Source organism: Thermobia domestica, chromosome 5 (genome assembly GCF_964235325.1).
Source record: "Thermobia domestica chromosome 5, izTheDome1.hap1.1, whole genome shotgun sequence".
Taxonomy (NCBI): domain Eukaryota; kingdom Metazoa; phylum Arthropoda; class Insecta; order Zygentoma; family Lepismatidae; genus Thermobia; species Thermobia domestica.
In genome coordinates, this window is record NC_137458.1 from 238,790,393 (window position 1) to 238,812,901 (window position 22,509).

The following is a 22,509-nucleotide window of genomic DNA, read 5'->3' on the forward strand; positions in this document are numbered from 1 at the left end:
GAGTGAGTACGTAATGCTGTTAGCAATTAAAATAAATAAATAAATAAATAAAAAAGTATTACAGAAATTTCTCACGAGTGCAAAATTGCTCAGAGGCGGTATGATTATTTGGGAACATAGCGTAACAATGCTAAAGCAAAATAATAATTTTGCCAATAAAAAAGGATGCCATGGTTAAAAAAAAATAATAAATGTAATAATAATAATAGTAATGGAAGATGATCAAAGCAAGTTGAAACAAAAATCTGAAATGAAGATCAAACTTTTGCAGAAGTTACAATGTTAACACTGTGGACATTGTTGAAACTTCTATTTTCATTTTAGTGGTATTGTTTAATTATCGTAATAGTCTAATATGAGGGCGGACCCAAAAGAAACCGGATTGAAAGAGCGCTGCCGTTCCTAGGCGTAGTAGAGAGTTCTCTTGCTAGGTGGGTCTAGTAAAGACCTTCCCAGATCAGTTGGCCAAGCGGCGTCTGCGGAGAAGGTTAACGTTTGATCGTATTATTGTTTTTCTTAACTTCTCGTTTGCCGCCTGCGAAATCGTTATGGCAGATTTAAAGGAACAAGGAGTGTGTTTGCTTCCTACTTGGGAAATCGGAAACGAAAACTTACCAAATGCTTCAACAGGCTTTGAAGAAGGATACTATGAACCGCACACAACTTTTTGAGTGGTTTGGGCGCGCTTTAAGTGTGGTGAGATGAGTGTTGAAGATTGTGCTCGTTCTGGGTGCTCTTCATCATTTCGAAACGACGAAAATATCGAACAAATCTGCTCCAAAATCAGCGAGGATCGTCGTTTCATGATCGATGATATTTCAAAACAGGCAGGAGTGAGTTGGAGCTCGTGCCAGCGTGAGGTTTTGCAAATGAGACATGTTGCCGCTAAGTTTGTTTCTCGCCTTCTCACACAGGATCAAATCATTCGTCTGAATTTGAGCTAGGACTTGAAAAATCAGATTGAAAGTGATCCAAACTGACCAACATGATGACATTTTCCAAGAATTAAACAAAATCTAAAAGGAAAATGTTTTGATGGTGTAGAGGCTGTAAAAAGAACTTCGCAGAGCGCATTGGACGATATAAAAGTTCCAGAGGTGCTTCAAACAGTGGGAAAGAAGATGGGAGAAATGAATCGCATTTAATGGAAAGTACTTTGAAGGAGACTGAAAGAATTTTGTAAAAAATGCAATAAATTATTTTTTTAGAACGAAAGTCCAGTTTCTTTTGGGTCCTCCCTCGTATTCATTGTATATATTCATAGAATTCATTCACGCACACATCTATAAGTGTGTTGTAGTTGTTAGCATTTACTTCGGGTTGTTCTAACATAACATGTTCATGATGAAAATGTAAATGTAAATTTGGCTTATTTTAATCAGTACATTTGTAAAATATTTTAGTAAAAACTTTGTTCATGTAATTTTATTGTATTTGAATTGTAATGAAGTAATAAAAAATCGTTCATGATAAATTTGCTACTAAGGTGAGAGTTGAACAACTATGGGAACGATGGAAGCTACACATAAAAGAAAACAAATTATTTGCAAAAGTACGAAATTAAATAGTGAGAGAGAAATTTTTTAAAAAATCTTCTCGAAAAAGGTCAGGAAATTTAACTTCACAAATTTTGTGGGTACCTTCAAGATATATTCAAGAAAGACAATTTTATTTTTGAAGTCGTTGATTGTAAAGTTGTTGCTTATATTCTCGTCTGTTCATATATCTGCGTATCATTCCCACTGACATGGTGGATAGATGCATGATTTCATGTAACTTGAAATTATCCGTATTATATGTATACACACATGAGGCATGTCTATCCCTGGGGCGGTAGACATAAAAAAGACACAGTGACCTTGAAAGATTTATTGCTACAGACTACACGACTACTATGCATATTCATTACCAACATTGAGACACTTGTCATACTGTCGAAACAACTTTAGTATTCTGATGTAAAAGTCGGTGAAAACTAATCTTCTGCATTCGTTCCATTGGGGCATGTTCGACCACCCATCGTATAGCTCAGATCTTCCTTCGAGCGATTTTCTTGTCTTCTTACACCTCAAGAAATTTCTGTATGGTAAGCATTTTAAGAGTGATGAACAATTGCAGACGACTGTCATACTCTACTTCCACATCGGCTGACTATCACGATATCGGAATACAAAAGTTGATCCCATGATATGACATGGGTATGGATTCCGATTGTGAACATGTTGGAAAGTAGTACCACCTATACATTACCTGTACCAGTAAATTTTTCAAGGATTGTGTCTTCTTTTGTGTTTACTGTCTTTGGGAAACTTACTTTCTGGACGTATATAAATAAAATATACAGGGTAGGTGAAAAATAACTAGGCATTAAAAACTGTTGAAAATAATGTAATATTTATTCTTATTTATTGGATAAACATGTACATATCCTTAATTACATAAGAAAACAATATATTAAATCTCAACAAAGGACCTGTTAAGTTAACCAGCTTCCTCAGATGACCAGGAATACATTTGTTGATATTCAGCAGGAATTTGGCATTAACCTCATGAATCCGTGTCTCCAACACTTTTCTGCAGGAAATCAATTGGGATATTGGCATTAACCTCTTGAATCCGTGCCTCTAATTCCTTAGCTCTACAAGAAAACAGTTACATGAGTGAGATCTGGACTTCTTGCTGCCATTCGCGAGGTTCGTGCCGTCCAAGCCAACGTCCAGGAAACTTCTGGTCCAACTACTCGTGAGCAATTACTACAAAGTGGGTTGGTGCACCATCTTGCATGAAAATAAGGCACCAATCAATGTTTCCCATTCCGATGCCTTAGGCAAGATGTAATCTTTAAGCATCTGAAGAAAACGGTCGACATTCATGGTATTACGCACAAGATACAGGTCAACGAGTTTTGTCGACATCATTTCGCACCACACGGTCACTCTGGGGTGAGTTTTGCATCTTCTCAACAGTTATTTGGAGATCATTATCACGTGATGTCCAGTAATGACAGTTAATGGAGATTGACAAAACCCTCAGCATGGAATGCGGCCTTGTCAGTCCACAAGATCTTTCCAAACAGTTTTCGCCAATCTTCTTTATAAACCAGCATTAATTTCTCGAATTTCACCCTTCGGTCACAGTCCTCGAATTTCTACTCTTGTACATAATAGGATTTCCATGAGCGAAAATTCAGTTTTTCATGCAAAGCCACACTTATTGCGTGCTTTGATAAATCCAATTTCACCAGCTGCCTCGTGTCTTAATTTGTTAGGACTGCAGGTTAAGATTTCTGAACTATTGCTACATTTTCCTCCAACCGTGATGCTGATGGGCGGCCATTTCTTAATACCTTTTACAGGGGCTGTGGACCTTAACTTTGTATGACAGTCATTAGTTGTCTCTGGACGAAATGTACATTCGTCTCCTTGACTATACGTCACCATCTCTGCACTAAAACGATCGATTTCCACACTTAATAACGCTCAGAGATCTGAGCTCGCTCATAAGCAGATGAACAGTCTCCCATGTTTGTTTACATTGCGTGCTGCTTCCAGCGATCAACGATTGAACTAAGCAGGGAATATATTTTATATTATGGCACTGTTTTCAACATGAAATCAATATAATCATGATTTTGGTATTTTTATGGAAAATTAAAAATACCTAGTTATTTTTCTCCCAGGGGACTCGGTGGCTCAGTGGTAGAGCGTCCACCTCCGGTGTTTGGGGTCCCTGGTTCAATCCCAGCTCGCGCCTGTGGACTTTGTGGTGGACAAACACCGTGCTTGTGGGTTTTCTCGGGGTTCTCCCGTTTCCTCCCGCTTTCTTCATTCCACCTTTTCATTCATTTCTCATAATCACAGTCTCCTTTAGCCTAACCGGCATAAACGTGGGACGTAAAACTAAAGATTTAACTTTCATTTTTCTCCCACCAGGTACTTTCTTCCCTTTACACTCGTTTAAATAACAGAAGCTTAAAGCTAAGTACGTGTGTTTCGTGCTTAAGGCATTAAATAGGCACTGTAAATTTCTAGCCCTAAACGAGAGTTGTTCGAATTTGTGAAGGAAAATTCCATAAAATACGTATTAATTTTCTGGTGAAGTTTGCTCGAAGGTAGAGTTAGAATGATTGCGTTTGGGTGCAGGTGAGCAGAAAGTTTCGGTATTACAGGAATAGAAGTGGTTGTTGATGCATGTAGACAAAAACGTTTGGATTTGCTTGAAGTAGAATGCGGGATCTACTTAATTTTGAAAGGTAGGTTACTGGAGGAATCACATAGGAATAAATGCATTTTGTGAAGAATATGGTGTTAAATGTTCAAATTAGTGTCGAAAATAAGATATGTTGTTTTAGATTTGATTTTGATATTCGCCCGGATCTGGAGCATGACATTTTGTGTGTTTAGCTCTCATAAGCCAGGTATGTTAATTAGCAGGTCTGTGATAACTATTTTGAAGGCATATGAAACGTTTCGGGATGGTGGTATATACAAATTCGAAATGAATAATTTTTGGTAAGGAGGCTACTTTCGCATGACTGAGTTGAGTTATTAATATGCGTTTTCAGATCTTTAAGTAGAGGCAAGATTTAAGGTTTTAGAAACATTTATGAGATTTTCTGGTCATTGACTATATTAGTAGCTAATGTATTCAATTTTGTTGCTATGAAAATTTTGTGCCTGTTATGTCTGTACATTGAGTTTGAGTTTATTTTCTTCGTTTTTCTTTTTTAGGATATCACAAGCTAATAAGACTGGTTTGAATGTTGGGAAGTCGTCAGATGTGATAATGAAGCAGCTGAAGGATGCTGGAGTCACCACGCAAATTGTGCAAAAGCAGATTTCTCAGGAGGTATGTTTTTCTTGATAGTTACTATGGTACCGAATGTAGTATGTAATAAATTCTTCTATGTGTAATATATATCATACAAATACACACAATATTTATGAGTTTGGGAAAGGTTAAAGTAGTGCTAGACGTCAGTTATTATTTATCATAAACAACCTGCAGTATTAACCTGATGTTTCATTTTTTTTAGTTTTACTCATTACGAGGAACAAGGGTGACACTATCCTATATTTATATCGGCGCAATTCTTTTTTTCATTATTAAGTTAAATACAAAGAAACTACTTACTATATCACTGTATTATGTATGAAAAGTTGGCTTAAAGGAACCCCGATGCGGGAATAGCATTTTAACAGTTAATAATACCCCTCATGCGCATGAAGTTCTCAGCTGTTCTTCAACAGTGTTTTAGTTGAATGGTAAAACATTTAAAAAAAAAAAAAAAAAAAAATAGTAGAGGGAATAAGATTCATGCTCTCATCTGCCGCGTGGCAACTCGGTACGCCAACCACTTGATTATGCCGCAAAGCAGTAAACATAATTCATGTTAATGGTTTTCCCGTTATTTCTCTTCTTTGCCTATTTCTTTGATTATTATTTTCTTTAATTCACTATGATTTTCTGTGGGTCCATAATTGAAATATTTCGGTACGATAAACATTACTTTAGAAAATATTTCATTTGGAATATTCGGCGGCAGCTCATGTGGTTCGGATTCCACGTTAATCAGTAGGTCCCGTCTCATATAGCCTCGCTGCTGAAAGGGATGTTAAATTCAGAATCTACTCATCGACTCATTTGGAATATTCATTACGAGATAAATGTGTTCTCGCATTTGAATCAGAGTATGTACTCTTATTTTTTACAGACCAACCAGATTATTTCCAATGATTGCGGTTGAAACTATAGATATAATTAGTGACCGTTTATTTTCTTATATAATGATTCCCTTTACGCGAAGTACCAAACAACAAGATCAAGACTTTCTATTTTTACTTTCGGCTCAAGAATATACATTCAAGACAAAAGAAGACGACTATGATTTGGTTTAATATATATGATGTAATGTACTATATTACATAGCTATGACATTTAGTTTTCAATAATAAATCAATACTACATTAGTAATAAATCAATACTACAACAATCGCTAGATCGGCAGAGATGCTCCAGTACATTGACCAGCCTGATCTATGTTGCTAAAAATTCTATTTGTAGGGTTTTGTTAAAGACAGAGTTTATTAATAAGTGTCAACAACTCGTGAAAACACGATAGAACGAGTCAGGAATGCTTGCACCTGATTTGCGAGAGACATTTTTGAATTGTCTAATCATTTGAAACGTCGATTAATGAATGCATTGAAGTAGGAGGTAATCATTCTGAGCACTCAGTGTACACTCTTCGATGCCCGATATGCTTGGACCTTCAAACCAGAAACACCATTCACTCGACAAACACACACTAGTGTGGATTTCATTTGAATTATACGGTATAGTGTTTTTCAATGCATTTCCACTAATTATACATTTATTCATATAGTTATCAAAATAATGGAAACATCCATGTATTGCAACACACAATTTTCGTGAGTTAGCAGTGCTGAATATTCTCGTACTGCGACTATCTTATGTTGGTGCTCTGCTGGATGATAGTGGCGACTATCTTATGTTGGTGCTCTGCTGGATGATAGTGAATAGTACGCGAGGCGATGTAGTGCGGATTCGTGTATGCAATAAAAGGAGATCTCTTCGATGTGCATTAAAGGTCAAATTAGTGCGCTTTTAGTTGCAGAAATTGAACCAAGACTGCCAGTGTATTAGGTATTTCGATACCAACACTAGCATTCTAAGATAGTTGTAGCATATAGAAATCATGACAGGACATAATCAGGAAAGAGTTACAGTGGATGGCAACAAGTTAGGTGAGAGGAATTGCCGAATATTGAGGAACATAGCTTTAAAAAAATCACTCAGAACAACTGACAGCAGAACTCAATCAACATCTGGAACGACCTGTCTCTACAAACCCAGTCCGATGCTTGATAAGTACCAAACACTTCTGGTAAATTCCATAGCACGAAGACAGAAAAACACGGCCTACCCATGATTAAAAAGTAATATGATCCGATGAGTTATTATGCTTCATGTTTCCAACAATAGACGTCCGCCATAAACTAACCCTAAAGAGGCTTATACTATGGACTGCCTACTCCTACGGAAAAGCATGGCGGCAACTTACGTTGGTGTGAGCTACAATTTCATTGTATTTGGTACTGTTATTGCTCTCAAATGACGAATGGTTATTCCCTAACTGCGATATTGTCTTCGAACACAAAATTACATCAGTATACACAGCCAAACCTGTTCAGGCATGGTTTGAGAAAAAGCAGGTAGATTTCAGCACTGTCTCGGGGCCGTGAATTAAACGTTATTTAACCTGTGCGGTCAGTTTTAGATCAAATTGTCTGGCGCAGTTTCTCTCTTTCATCATCACTCACGTAATTGAATGGTGTACTGCAGGAAAAACCGTCCTTTATGGCTCCGAGAAAGATTGACCAATCCTATGTCTCAATTCTGTGGCAAATATAGTCAGTAGTGCAAGCTGAAGGCGGTCCAGGTAAGTTACATTTAAAGATGTTTCCATTATGTATGTATATTCTACTCAGATAAGAAATTGCCGAAAAATGAGCCCGTCGGTAGTGCCAAAGCACAGCAGCAAGCATTGTTGATGTTGGAGTTGGTATTTGTTGGGATCCACAGTATGTAAAGTTTCAACCCACATGTTATGATATCCGGTAAGATACAAACTACAACCTGTGACAAGTGGTAAGTTTCATCAGAATTCTCACATAATTAATTTGCTGATCTGTGTAACCACTTGTGCAATCTTAGGTGCGGGTGATGCTAAAAACTTTTCTTTCTTTCTTTCTTTTTTCTTTTTCTTTTTTTTCCAATTTTTTTCTACACGGCAGAGTTCGAAGATTATTTTGCCTCTTCCATCGGATAGTCAGCTTTGCCCTTGATAGCGCGTCTCTCATCCATTAACTATGTGGCTTCCTGTGACAGTTTTTCTTTTTCAAAGTAAGGAGCAATCCATTTTGCAATACATCGATAGACTTCATATTATACGTATGCAAATCACAAAAAAGGTGAGTTTACAGCGGCCACCTTTTCATGTTGCACCTCACCGTGACACGCCGCCGTATTTCAGCGTAAGAAATGAAATTGTAGTGAATAGTGATCTGTCGATCGCTTTCGAACCCACTCTCGAGTGTTGTCCGAGAAATGGCAAAATTACTTCCCAGATTTCAATATGATTGCAGAAGTGTTGCACCTTGTACGTAGCGATGGCCCAATTGTGTCACCATGTCATTTGTGGTTTTCCTAACAGAGGTTTCTTTTTGGCTACCTGCCGGTACATCCCCACAACGTAATACCACTAGACAGTTTGTGCTGACCTACCAGCCTCTGCTGCGATGTCATTGACAGATTTGGTTGTATGGTTCCTTGCACTCCGGTCGACCGCACGTTTCACGCGTGACGTTTGTCCAATAGATTTGACCTTGGGTCTACCCACTGGCGTCTCTGGCATGTAAAATGGGGGATGGGGGGTGGAGACATCAAAGAAAGTGATTTAAATGGTAGTACCTAGCCCGACCTATTTGTTACATTCGATTCCATTTGTTACCTTTCTGCTCATCTTCTTGGACCCCCTGAGGTACATCAAGAACTATGTTATAATCGTTTCACAGCTTGAATATTAAATTCCTATTATTTATATGTTATTCTGCCGGTAGTAAATAAATTAAATTAGAATAAAATATTGAATATTTTGTATTTCTAAATATTGGGGGGGGACGCATCCCCCACGTCCCCTCGCCAGAGACACCCGTGGGTCTACCATATCATCCCGTTCGATTTCATTTTAATCTTGTTAGCAGGTGCTAACATCACATGTAACAGCACTAACTGTTACGACACTCCCAATGCCCTATAATGTAGTCTGTAGTAAACTATCAGTTCCCCACAACCACATGAGCAAGTCATGGCACTACTTGTACTGTCTTCTCACAATACCATATACATTATAATCATTGATCATTCACATTTATTTGGTGTTTCTAAGAAATCGGCTGATGTTTGCTTATGATGATGTAGTACATACTAGAAAAACTTACAACACTAAAGAAGGACACTTTGAGCACTTCCTGTAGAACGCATCAAATAGTAAGGGAAGAAAGGGAAAAGATAAAAAAAGATAAAATAAAAAAATAAAGAACAGAAAAAAAGCTAGATAGCATCAACGGAGCGCTCATTTAAGATGTTTTTCAGTTTTTTCCTCTGTTAAATTTTAATCTCTATCTCTGTTTTCCTCATACTATCTAATGCGTTTTAAAGTAATTACTTATCATGCATTTCTTTCGTGTTGTGAGTACGTTTTTACTACTTTGTAGAAAGTAGTTCATTTTCTGTTCTCGATTCGGGATTCCTAGGTTTTCATTTAATGAATTACTGTAAAACTTGAGGAACCCACCAAGAATCCCCAAAATTAATCATTTTAAACCGTGTACAAGATTCCAGGTCATAATAATAAATAACTAAAATTCAAATAAGAGTAAATGCTCGTAAATATAATCGGGAAGGGTTCATTATTATTAAATGTATTAACTGTACGGAATACATGCGGGAGTGTAAAGTTCGTAAATAACATTTTTCAATTACAGGTTACAAAATAAAATTATTCTAATACGAGGTGCAGTTAAATATTTTCAGTGACAAATTTATTATTAATTTTGTGTCTGGTTTGTTGAAAATTTACATTTGGTTCTTCAAAGCTCTACTGCTCATAGTTTGTCGGAAGTTCTTCATTGTAGTGAAATGAGAAATGAATGAATGAATGAAAAAGGAAACAAATGAATGCTCTTTATTTATAAGCAAAATTCTTTGTAATGGGTCTAAGGTAAACCTGGATAGTGACTAATCTGAATACTGCTGAAACTCACTTGTGTCAGCGCTAGTAAATAACGTTTATTTTCTTTTGAACTGTTTTGTATTAAATATATTTCATATATCTAATTTGGAGGATCACAATTGCGTGTCGTCGTTAATTTACACTCTTTTGTCATCATCAATTTTTATTATAGTGAAGTTAAGTGCTTATTTCTAACATACTCTCAGACCTTGGAGACTCATATATAGTTATAAATCAATTGCATACCATATCAAGCTGTGGTGTTACAAGTGTCAGTTTGTAATGAAATCTTCTGTTAAGCTAACAACTGTCATTTAAAATAAACCGCTAGATCATGTTGTGTAACTTTGGATACTTTCATTTTACTCTTCTGTTTAGAAAGGTTAAGATTAAACAGTGGAAGTCCGCTTACAGATTAATATTAATGAAACAATAGTAGCTACTAAGATTCTTCTGGGGAAAATTGAAACTTAGCATAAATTAAAATAATTAATGTTAATGGAGTATTGTGATGGAATACTCTTGCAGGAACCTAAGGTAGTACCTGGAAAACTAGCTGTTTGCTGTTTTTGTGGTTATACTTCAGCATATTTGAACCATTGTCAGAGATGTAAGAGAAAATTTCCTGAAAAAGTGAAAATCATTTCTGAAAGTGATCGTGGCGGTGGCAAGTTGAAAGATGAAATCTCATCAGAGGTGAGAGAATTTATGATGTATTTGTTCCTTTTTTTCCCTCCTGAAACCAAACTTTCTCACTCTCTCGTCCATTGTTTTATACTTTACTCATTAACAGGCAAATATATTGCTTTGTAGTCAATATTAAGGTTGTGGGTGTTTGTGAAATAATTAGTTTTTGTGTGTAATATTTCATTAATGTTGAAGCTGGGATCTTACTGTTTCATTTTGTATATTGAAAATATATATGTCAATTTATGCAATGTCTCCGATCAATGTTTCTTTTAGGGATAAGGGTTGATCAGTCAAAAAAATGAATGTTTGCATGCACAGAAAGATGGATAACTAGTATATGAGTACTTTTAAAATAAAAACTTTGATGCTTTCGATGAAGAAGTTGGAAGATACTTTCCGGTTATTATTTCCAAGACACGCTGAAGTGTATATATATTGTATATTATATTAAATGCGAAGGGCCATTTTGATTCTATGGGCCATTGAAGCTGTTATAATTTTCCGCTTTCCGTTATCTACTGAAATTAATAGATACAGTACGCACCACCCTGTATTAAAGAATTAGCATGTCTTCATAATTTTGTGTGAACAAGTTGTAATTGAGGAGCAAACTCGTTAAACTTTTTTTGCTTTGTTATATATTATGCGGAAGGCGAGTTGATTCCCAGCGGGAATAAATTTGGTTTGGATCTCACGGTTAGCTCCAATTTAGATATATTATAAGGTTGGTGCGAATGAAGTGTCCACTTGACGTCTGGTGGGAAGCTCACTTCAGCAACACAGCACAGAGATGTGACGTAAGGTCACGTGTTTAACATCAAAAACTTTGTACATGTCCAGCAAATAGATTAAAGTACTCAGTCAGGACGAAGTGCAGTGTATAACAGTCGTATGAGAGTGGACTATTAAGAACACACAATTGCAAGTGATTTTTCTTAAAGGAATTCAAACTGGAACATTCTACACATCATTAACAATACATTTGGGCTAGGAATGACGAACGCATCATTTCGTCGTTAGTTTGTCAAATCGTTTCGGTGACAACATTGCAAAATGAGTCACATGGAAGCATACCCTCGGAAAAATGTTTGTACCATTGTAGACGAGTTAAACATACACTATACCACTGTCATTCAGCAGCTCCATGCAGTCGGTAAGGTGAAAAATGCCATAGCATGTGTGCCACATCTGAGTTAATACTGGCCAACAAAAATTTCCGTCTGGAGATGTGCAATTCTCTGAGTGAGGAATAACTCAGAAGATTTCCTCTTTCAGATGAGAAATGGACCTGCTGTTATGAAAATCGTAAACGGTCAGGATAATGGTTGGATCGTGATCACCGGTCCACTTGCACAAGATGTTGTTGCTGTTATGATGGTCTATGGACGAAGTGATACAATACGTCATCCTAGGGCGAGGGGAAACCATCAGTGCAGACCGCTACAGTGCTGAACTCCATGTAAAGACTGCAAAGTTACTCGCCTGCAGATATTGTCAGAATGTTACACTCCCAGATAGTGAAAGGACGGTGAAGGCTCTCCATGATCTGCAATGTGAAATCCTTTCTTGTCTACCGTGTTTCTCCAGTATCTCTTCCGGCATCTCGATCACTTCTTAGGTGGGAAAACCTCAGATCAGGTAGTACGACGTCCTTCTTATCGCAGACTCCAAACTTCTTCCGCCACGGAATCCAGTCCTTGAGTGAGCGATGGCAAAAGTATGTGAGTGCAGAGGGAAATATTTTGAGTAACCACCTTTTTTTTTTTTTTTTTTTTTTTTTTTTTTTTTTTTTTTTTTTTTTAACCTTTGGAATGACGCATCTGAGGCGGACATATCATTCACACCAACCTAATACTACTGATAATACTAATTTATCAAGTATAAAATGTAGTGTGACATGCAGGTTTACATGTAAACAATCCGAATAAATCCTGAATTTTAGTTTATTTAACTACGTTTTGTAAAATTCTCGTACGAAGTAACTCTTGCTTCATACGAAGCCCAAGGTTCATACATGTGGCAGAGCTGACCGAAATTAATTTATTCATTCTTAAGTATAGTTCCTTTGAAACTTGCTCTTTTTTTCTTCTTCTTCAATAACGCGGTAAATGGATAATATGATATTCGTTTGTTAAAAGATTTGCGTAAGAATTTGTAATAAGCAACTACCAGTTTGCAAACATTCGTTTGTTCTCCTGCATGGTTCCCACTGTCCTGAAAATCGTGGAAAAGTCAGAGAATTCAACTTACTCGTAAGAAGTCTGGAAAAGATAGGGAATTGCGAGAAAAACTGATTAAACCTGTAATAGAGAATTTTAAGAACTAATTTTTACTTCTTAGAACATTTCCCATTTTGCCGTACCGACCATTTGGTAGGAGATATTTTATAAAATACATTGTTTTGCAAAATTTCTGTACTTAGACACTCTCTGTATATATGTACATGCATACAGTTCGTGCAGAAAGTATTGACGCGACGCAAGTGAAAGCTAAAACCACAAATAAAAAGACGCCGAACACACCACAAAATAAAAGTAAGAATATTTACCGGATACTCAGTCTTTTGTTGAACCTCCTTTCCGCTTCCTGCATGCTTTCAGTCGTTGTGGAACACTCAAGGTGAAATTTTGGGGGGTAACAAGTGGCAAATTGTCCCAAACCTGCCTGATGGCAGCTTCCAGCAGAGGCAATGTAGAGATGTCCATACCCTGTAAAAGTCTCTTTATGATAGACCATAGGTTTTCTATGGGGTTTAAGTGTACTTTACCCTGCTCTTTTTTTTAAGCATCTTTAAGCCAAGATACCACACTTGGCTGTATGACAAGGAGCTCCATTTTGCATAAAAAAGAGACGCTCCACTTTTTCCAAAGGACAATTCCAATATATCGTTTAATAGCTCAAAATAGGCAAACTGATTCATGGTCTGGTTTCTATTGAGAATAACTAACTCTGCTAAACAAACCCCAGGCCATGATACTAGCAGGGTGTTTTACAGATGGACAGGTGTACTGAGGAAGGATGAGATCAGCACCAGGAGAACGGTACATTCGCTGGCAACCAATGCCACTGGCAAAAAACGTGGCTTCATCAGGCCACAACACTTTTTCCCAGTCATTAACAGTCCAGATTTTTTTTTTTTTTTTTTTAAATAAGATAATAGGATGTCTATTGGTCACGAGTCATGAAAAAGTCACGAAATCAGAAAACGGTCATCAGTCAAGAAAAAGTCACGAAATTTAGCTTTTGGGTCACGATTTTTTTATTATATAGTGATTTATATATATTTATTTATATGATTTTATTATATTTATTATATATAGATATTTGATTATATATATAGTAATTTACAAATAAAAAAATCAGAATGCGTCAAGCATCTGTGAATAAAGAATAGATGTACATGAGAGAAGTAAATAAATATTTCTGGCATAAGCATATAGTAAATCCTGCCTAGCGAAATTGAATAGGACTCGCAAAAATTCCCGTTAAAGTTTTTAAAGTTAGCGAAGATGGATCTATACTTAAAAAAATAAATAATGTACATACATATAATGAACATAGTGAGATAAAATAACATGTACATACCGTATTCACTTACAGTATTTATTTATGCTACGAATTAATACACATAAAACTTACAGTGAACAAAAAATAAATAAATAAATAAATAACCTACATACGATTTCCAAGGTCAAGACTAAAAGTTGGCTCCCTTTGGATCTATTGTGTATATTATGCTCCTTGTTCCGTGTCTCTAGACCAGATAAGGAACGAGTTATTGGTATTTAAAAATAACTATGAAAATTACACTTCGTTCAAAAACTCGTACGGTATCTAGGGCCTTACATGGCGATGGACTAAAGGTTAAATGTCTAAGTAGGGTAACAAGGAAACGAAGACCTTTACAGACAACGTAGTTCATATACCTAACCTCTCGCAGAATGTCTAAAATTTTTCTAAATGCTGCATTTCGAAAACAGAAAATTTCCGTTAAAAAGTATATTTTAACATCCATTGTTCGCAACACAGGTTCCACCTAATCAAGAGAATTTAACAACTTTTTTACCTTGAAATTAATGGGATCGTGAAATATTTCCGTTTAAGATAAATTTCCGTTTAATAAGAGGCCTGTTGAAGGCAGTTTTTAGTGTATTAAAAGCCTGTATTCAAAAGCGTTATTTCTTCTTTAAAAGACAATAAATCGACTTGAACTTAGTTTTTGTATCCAATTATGTGTAAATCCTAGAATATTTTCTTCTGGCGTAACATTGTCCATTTCAAGCAGCAATAATTTACAATCAAATAGCAATATTGATACTTTAAATCAGGGATGCAAATAAGCAACAGAATTTTACTCGCCCAAGAAAAAAAGCTACTAGCCCACATCCCACAATAGATATCATTTACTTACCTTCGGCATGATACTAAATACTCGCCCGCACCGAGGAACCGAACTACTCGCCCCGGGCGAGTGCTTATTTGCATCCCTGCTTTAAATGGAATAAACTGATTTGAGTGAGACACGAAGCATAAATGGGAAGAAGGTAAACTTCTCGAAAACATAACAGAAGACTTAGTAGGAAAGTTACATTTCGAGAGACCGAGGTGCGCATCAAAGCAACACAGGCTTATATTTAAATATTCTAATAAACTCCTTAAGGAAAACTCGGGAACTTATCTCCTTATCTGACAGTAACTGCTGCGACAAGTTTTAGATTTTAAGCAAACATTTTAATTAATTTAGAGCTCAGTTTCAAAAGGGTTGTTTATTTCTTCCAGAAATCATATTTCAGTGATTTCTTTGGGATGAACTCTGTCGAGTAGGAAAAAAAAACTGGTTTGTTTCATAATTGTATGAACTCCTTTCAAGACAAACAAATAGACTTCGAAAAATACTTTTTTTTATTGAGACAGCAGATTACACAATTTACTGTGATTTATATTTGACAGTTTGAAGACAAACGTTTTAACAAGGTACTGTAAATACTGCCGTAAAACTATGGTAGGCTATTAAACTGATTTCTAAGTACATTGTATTTTTTACATACTGTAACTAGTGTTTTAAAAATATTTTTTATCAGATGTAAAATTTGGTGAAAAACAACGCTTTTATTCAATTTTAGTTTCGATTTTTTTTTCTACTTGATGTAAAACAGGAAGTGAGATGTACCTGTTAAAATATTATGGTGTTTTTAGTCACGAATAATAATTGTCAGGAAATTTTAAAGAAATTAAGTGAAATTTCCAAGAAAGTCAGTCTTATGTAGATAGTATCTGTGTATGCACAAAGGTATAACGTTTGGTCTCGGGTAGTAGTTCCTGGTTAAGCATAATAAAAATTGCCTGGTACATTGAATTTATGGAGAAAAAGGGAAAAAAAAGCTTTAAAAAAACAAGTGTTCTTAGTTTTCCGGACCGAAACCAAAATTTTTCCGGTTTTCTCAGGCTTCAAAATCACTAGCTGAAACAGAATTTTTTGGCTTTGTACATTGTAGCTGCCCCTCCCCCCTCACAAACGATGGGGCCCTCCTAGATAAACCGGTTGCTATACCGCTGGCCGCTGCTGAACTTTTGCTGTCGAACAAAATGGAAGTGTCCTCTTCTGAAAACAAGCTTGCTTACTTAAAAACTATTACTTGTTTAGCATACACTTTGCACAATATATTTTCTTCTTGAATTGTTAACGTCTCTCGAATTCAATACACTGTATCAGAAGATTCTTCTGAAAATTTCGTCCAGAAATGAAACTTTTGGAAATTTCATTCTGGAAATTTTTCTTTCGGTATTCTTATACTGCCACAGGACCACATAATTTCATATCCACACACACAAAACAGTGGCAACTCTAACTTCTGAGATGGGTGACGTGGAAATTTTGTTGTAGGTGATTTGTCACCGTTATTTATATCTTCTTCCAAAAATCATGCATCAGTGCCGGAAGGATGAATCACTTACGACTTTCTTATTCTTCCTTCACACGACCTTTGGAAGATATTCTAAGCTGATAACAATGAACCATTTAAAGATCTTGAGTCTGTTTATATTAGAAATTTAAAATTCTATTTATGGGGAAAGTTGTTGGACGTTAAAAATTATGAATTTGGTCGTTACTTTAAATATGAATTTATATGCAGTAACGACATAAACATGCACTAACCTCCGAAATATGAAAATATATGCACTATAAAATTTTGCTATTTTACTCCTAAACACCTGAAACAAATTTCTGTTTAAAGAGCATATCAATATCACATCAGGAAAAAATATGCAAAAATCCGAAGTCTAAATATCAGTAATAATTTTGTGGCAGACAAAGAGTTGATAAAATATTTTGTACATAGACCACTGCAACATATGAAAGTCCTGTTCTCCGGAGGGAAATCTGAATGTTAAGTGATAAGATAAGAAAAAAAAAATCCCTGCAGGTCTGTTGAGGTATTTGGATATTCCTGCTGGCATGGAAAGAAGTTTTTCCAAGTCTCGTTTCTAATCTTGGAGCTCCTCCGTGGCCAAGCGGTTAGCGTACGCGCCTTTGGCGTGGTAGACCTGGATTCGATTCCCGGCGGGAGTTCATGTTGTTCGGATTCCACGTTAATCAGTAGGTCTACGTCTCATATAGCCTCGCTGCTGAAAGGGACGCTAAACTAAAATCAACTCAACTCGTTTCTAATCTCATTATTTTAGGTTAATTTGAACAACAATGTTGCAGATATGCTGCCAGTAATCTTATCCTGTTGAAACCTTCAGAAGTTTCAATTATATAGGCTGTCGCAAAATACCGTTCACAACGCTTGAGGAGTGAATTTGTGCATGAAAACTAGTCTGGAAGTCGAACAAAAACGCTTCAGAATGCGTATCTTCCGAGTTATGTACCGCTGAAATATTGGAAAAATGAACTTGGAGCTTCATAATGCAAATACCAACGAAGCCAGAGAAAGCGGTGCGGTGAATTTTGCAGGATGTGATACTTTTAATTTTCAAAAATTCCGAGATCAAGATGAGTGGGAATGTGCGCAATGGATTCCCCAGAGAAAGGAGGGATTCCTGAATATCCTGAAAGTAAAATTAGGTCGAAGTAAACGGAAATCCAACGAGTTACCAGCGGGGAACAATAAGTTATTAGCAGGAAATCGATATCGAACACAGATTTAATAAGGCCTAGTAGTTTAAACCTCCGTGAGTGGTTGCGTAACCTACAGAAAATGAAAGTAACAGCAAGGCATACGACATGTTATGAATGCGTAGTATTGCAAAGGTACGCACGTTAATTCGGAACGAGGCCTTCGGACAGAAAGAGGAGAGACATATGCATGAGATACTAGCCGGCCATTCTCCTGGCAAGATCGAGGAAATATCGTTGAAATGCAGCATACAGAATGCTCCTGCAAGATGTGGAATCCACCAAGCACGGATTGCTTTTCGGGGTATGTGACACAAAGCAATAATAATAATAATAATACAGCGACAGAGAAGATGGTGAAAATTCCGTTTACTGCAACTACTCACAGTAGTTTAAACTGCTCCGCCATACTAAATCGGCTGCTAACAACTTATTGTTTCCTGCGGGAGTCGTTGGATTTACATTCATTTCGATCTATTTTTACTTTTCAAGATATTCGAAAATCCCTCCTCTAAGGGATTCCCTTGTGCACGTTCACACTTACTTTGTTTTTGACCATATGATTCGGATTCCACGTTAATCATTAGGTCCCGTGTCATATAGTCTCGCTGCTGAAAGGGACGTTAAACTTCAAATCACCTCAACTCAACTTCGTTTTCGGCATTTTTGAAGACTAAATGTAAAATCCTGTAAGAATCATCACACCGCTTTCTCTGGCTTCTTTGGCATTTTCGTTATGACGCCTCAAAGTTCATTTTTCGGATATTTCGACGGATTATAAGTCGGAAAGGATGTACTGTGCAACATTTTTGTACATAGACTTTCTGATTTATTTTCATGCGTAGATTCACCCCACAAGCATTGTAAACGGTATTTTACAATCGCCTGTATAAATTGAACGAAGTATTTTACAAAACATCAGTTACAGTATATGCTGCTTACACCGGTTATCAGAAACCTGGGACCATAAACCAAATCAGTTATGAGTGAAGATACGAAAAAAATGAAAATAGGGAAAAGTTTTTGGAAGTAGTTGGTTTTCAAACTAAAATGGTGGAGTTTTTCCAATAGCACTAATCGCTTGGATTCCATACTAATGTAAGGTCCCACGTTAAATGAAATAGTAACATTGCAAGTTCAGTACGCCATTCCCTTGGACCCTTACCATGCCAGCAATACAACATTGTTGAAAAACAGATTCGAAGTTCTGGGTTGCCTAACGCAATAATGTGCAAGTTCCCCGCGTCATTTTTGCGTATTCTTACACAATTGCGTAAATAACGGCCCCACAGACCTGCAATGCGGGGGGATTTCAAGCTATTAGGGGGTCAAAATCGTAAAAAGTGAATTTAGTTGAGAATTTTTTAATAAAGTATTTAGTAGAGACCGCTAGCACCACCTGAAGTAGCATACTAAAGATTATTAATATTGCTGACATTATAGATTTGATTCTCGAACTGTTTCAGCAGCTACTCTGCTTTAGAACATTTATGAATGCAGAAATTATCAGTGAGAGATCTCGCACGATTTCTGTTTGTTGAAAACACCTGTTTAGCAAGTAGTTTGCGTGACTTATGTACTTCCCTTCAGCTGTATTTAACTTCACCGGTAACATCAGCGATTACAGAGAATTTTTCAAAGCTGAAATTAATCAAAACGTTTTTAAGGAATACCACGACTCAGTATAGGGTAAGTGCACTAGCATTTCTAAGTATTGAAAATGAAGGGTGTCGCAAACTAGACCTGAGCAATATGATGAACAATTTCCAATCATGGAACCGCTAGTTTGAAAACGTTGAATGTATGAAAACCCAACTAGATTGGCAAGTTTTTTCAAGTGCAGAAGAAAGGTCGGGTTGCTAAGTGTTTTTTAAATGTTGAGCTCGAGTAATCATTTAAAAAGTTTTAATGCATCTTGTGTATTTGACATTTTGGTCTACGTGTGTATTCTGTGTTTGTTTCTTACACAAAATGACGTTTATGGTGTTCGATTTCTTACAATCAAATTTTCTTAAATTTACTGTTTATATTCTTTGTGTGACCAAAGGGAACGTTTTTTGTGTTTGAGTCGTTCCAAACCAGCTCTCGTCCATTTATAGCAAATCCTGGAAAATAGAAAGAAAAAAATAGGATCGATGTGTTTTGTAGAACTGGAAATATTTGAGACTGTTCAAGTGATTAACAATATTCCCAGCATTTCAAGTATTTCCAGTTCTACGAAACATATAGATCTTTTTTTAAGGATTTGTTGTAAATGGACAAAAGCCGGTTTGGAACTGAACGACTCATGTAGGAAGGACTTCCTTATGCACTGTACAGTGATGGTTTTCGATCCATAGTAATAAATTAAAAAAAAAAAAAAAAAAAAAAAAAAAAAGTCATTGTAGTATAAGTTAGTCCTCCTTGAAAATAGCTATAATCGGCCGGTGCTTCTTATTGTCTTCTTAATACAGACATGGAAAAGGAGGGAGGCGAGCCCTTACACCACTGCCCGTACATTCCGTTCGAACAGCCTGCTCAATTGGAAACGTTGCTTTTTCACATAACATAGGATGCCTCACCAATGTGGAGTCCAAATTGCGCCATTGCGGAAAAATACCTCCATTTTAGATTGAAAACCATCTATTTCAAACAACTTCCTTTCTGTTATTTTTTTCGTTTTCTTACTCATAATTGAGTTGGCCTGTGACTCCGGACTTTCAATATACCCAGTATATCTATCTATCTACGTGTCTTTCATTTTCATTGTCACTAGCGTAAGAATTAGAATATTTTGTGTCAAAATTCCAGTCTGGCAATCTCCTTTCACCAGCTTTTCGAGATCCTCTTCATGTAAGCTATTCGCACATTCCTGTATAGAACTAGATATGATACGGCAATATTCTCTGAATACGCTACAGTTCAGTTAACGAAAACTGGCTTCTGACAGTTCGACAGAGCACGTGGTATAGTGATGGCGCTATTGCTAAAGGCTCTCCAACCACACAGGCACCAGCTCCAACAACACACTTAGGACCTTTTAACAAGTCATAATTCTGTAATCGTAACAGTATGACAGGAAGATATGATTTCCAAATAATAATAATAATAATAATAATAATAATAATAATAATAATAATAATAATAATAATAATAATAATAATAATAATAATAATAATAATAATAATAATAATAATAATAATTGGAACAGTGGCATGTGAAAGCGGTGGATTTCGGGATTCATCTCCCTTTTAGCTAGATACTATGGAAGAATGAAAATTTCCTATTTTATGATATATAAAGCGCGTCCTGAAAAGATATGAGATTCAGTTCTTAGGTCTCCCCCCTTTATGAATCTACAAGAAAACTAAAGAATAGATTATTAAAAATAGTTTTGCATTGAGTTTACACAAAATACGGAACGTCTTTCGTCTTACATGATATAAAACAGGAGACAGTTCGATATGAAATCCTCATACCTGCCTGCATGTAACAAAGTCAGTCTTTTATCAATTGGAACAGATTTTGTGCTGTACGTGTCGAGTGTCTAGCATTTGGTATTTGAGTGAGTTAATTACCATATTTCGTGAAACTATACTATCCTCTCAAGTTCAATATTTGCTTGCTTGCTTTTTTTTTTTTTTTTTTTAACGTATAAGAACGACATCCTTCCTCTCTTATAACCTTCCCAAAAAATTTCTCATATCGAAACCCAATATTTTGAAGTACTTTGTGCAGAGTTGTCTTCCCATCCGTGAATAAGCTATCTTACCGTAACAGAGAGAGAATTTAAAGTTGGATACTCCTTTTATTGGTATTATCTATAAACGTAAGTGGAATTGCATCCTTCATGAAGTCATCTACGGTTGATTTTGGATTTGCTCATGTGTGTGTGTGTGCGCGCGCGCGCGTTGGTGAACCCGCCAATCTTTGTAGGTCGTTCGGCTACAGAGCAGCACTCTGAGCAATTTTTGCAAAGCGAGCATTTTTTAGTGGTTGCTCGAAAAGTTTTTTACTTTTAACGCGTGCAGGACCATTAGAGGGGTCCCCCCGCGAGTTCTTTTGACTCCGCTCGTTTATACGGATACAGCCGGTTTGTGTGTAAAGTGTGTGCTCAGACTGAAAAATTTCGTTTCTCGATCGGTGTGTATTCCGACGCAGTGCCATCTACGTGTGTATTCCAAGCAGGAACTAGAGCAATTCAAACTCCCAACGGCTGCGTTCACCATTGTTGCCAATCAAGTATTTGTTGAAACGTTAAAGAAAAATAGCAACTATAGCAAGGAATTTTTCACAGTAAGAACTCGGATATGAATATTACGTAAAAATAACCCTATGCCTAAAATGCTTTTTTTACTAGAGCTGAGGAGAGGGAGAGGGGAGGGAGACGTGTGTATATAAAAATATATCTATATATATAAAATTGAAAATCACTATGTTTATGACTTTAAATCTGCTGAACCGCTTGATCGATCTCGATCAAATTTGTAACATGGATGAGGTTCAAGGCCGGGCTGGTTTTAGGCTATTCACTTGGATGGTAAAAGTGAGGGGGAGGGGGAATGGGTATAAAAATAAATAAAACTTAATAACTCCCGAACCACTCAACCGATCTTGATCAAATTTTCAACATAGATGAGGTTTAGGCCTGGGATTTTTTCTATAATTTTAAATTGGCTGAGCAACGTATGGGAGGAGAAGGAGGGGGAGGTATATAAAAATCAATTTAAGACTGATTAGTAATAATAACGCTAGGAAGTCAGCCAACTCACAGTACACGCACTATTTCTACTTCACAGATAGAATGCAGAAAAGCTTTGTCAGAATGCTCGAATGCTGGGTTGAATCCCGAACTTCCCGATAGAAGCGCAAAAGCTCCACTCAGTCATGTTTGTTGTGCAGT

The 22,509-nt window shown here is 36.5% G+C and overlaps 1 protein-coding gene across 3 annotated transcripts in view; it reads left to right on the forward strand.

The window, feature by feature from the left end:
- Window positions 1–22,509, forward strand: part of LOC145686482 (uncharacterized) — a 168,902-nt gene that overhangs the window by 74,081 nt on the left and 72,312 nt on the right. For 2 of the 3 annotated variants that reach the window (XM_081759832.1, XM_081759834.1), the window contains 2 exons: window positions 4,731–4,848; window positions 10,346–10,513. In XM_081759832.1, the coding sequence (XP_081615958.1) occupies window positions 4,731–4,848; window positions 10,346–10,513 (286 nt within the window). The remainder of the gene's footprint in view (window positions 1–4,730; window positions 4,849–10,345; window positions 10,514–22,509) is intronic. The other variant, XM_081759833.1, reaches the window with a different exon arrangement.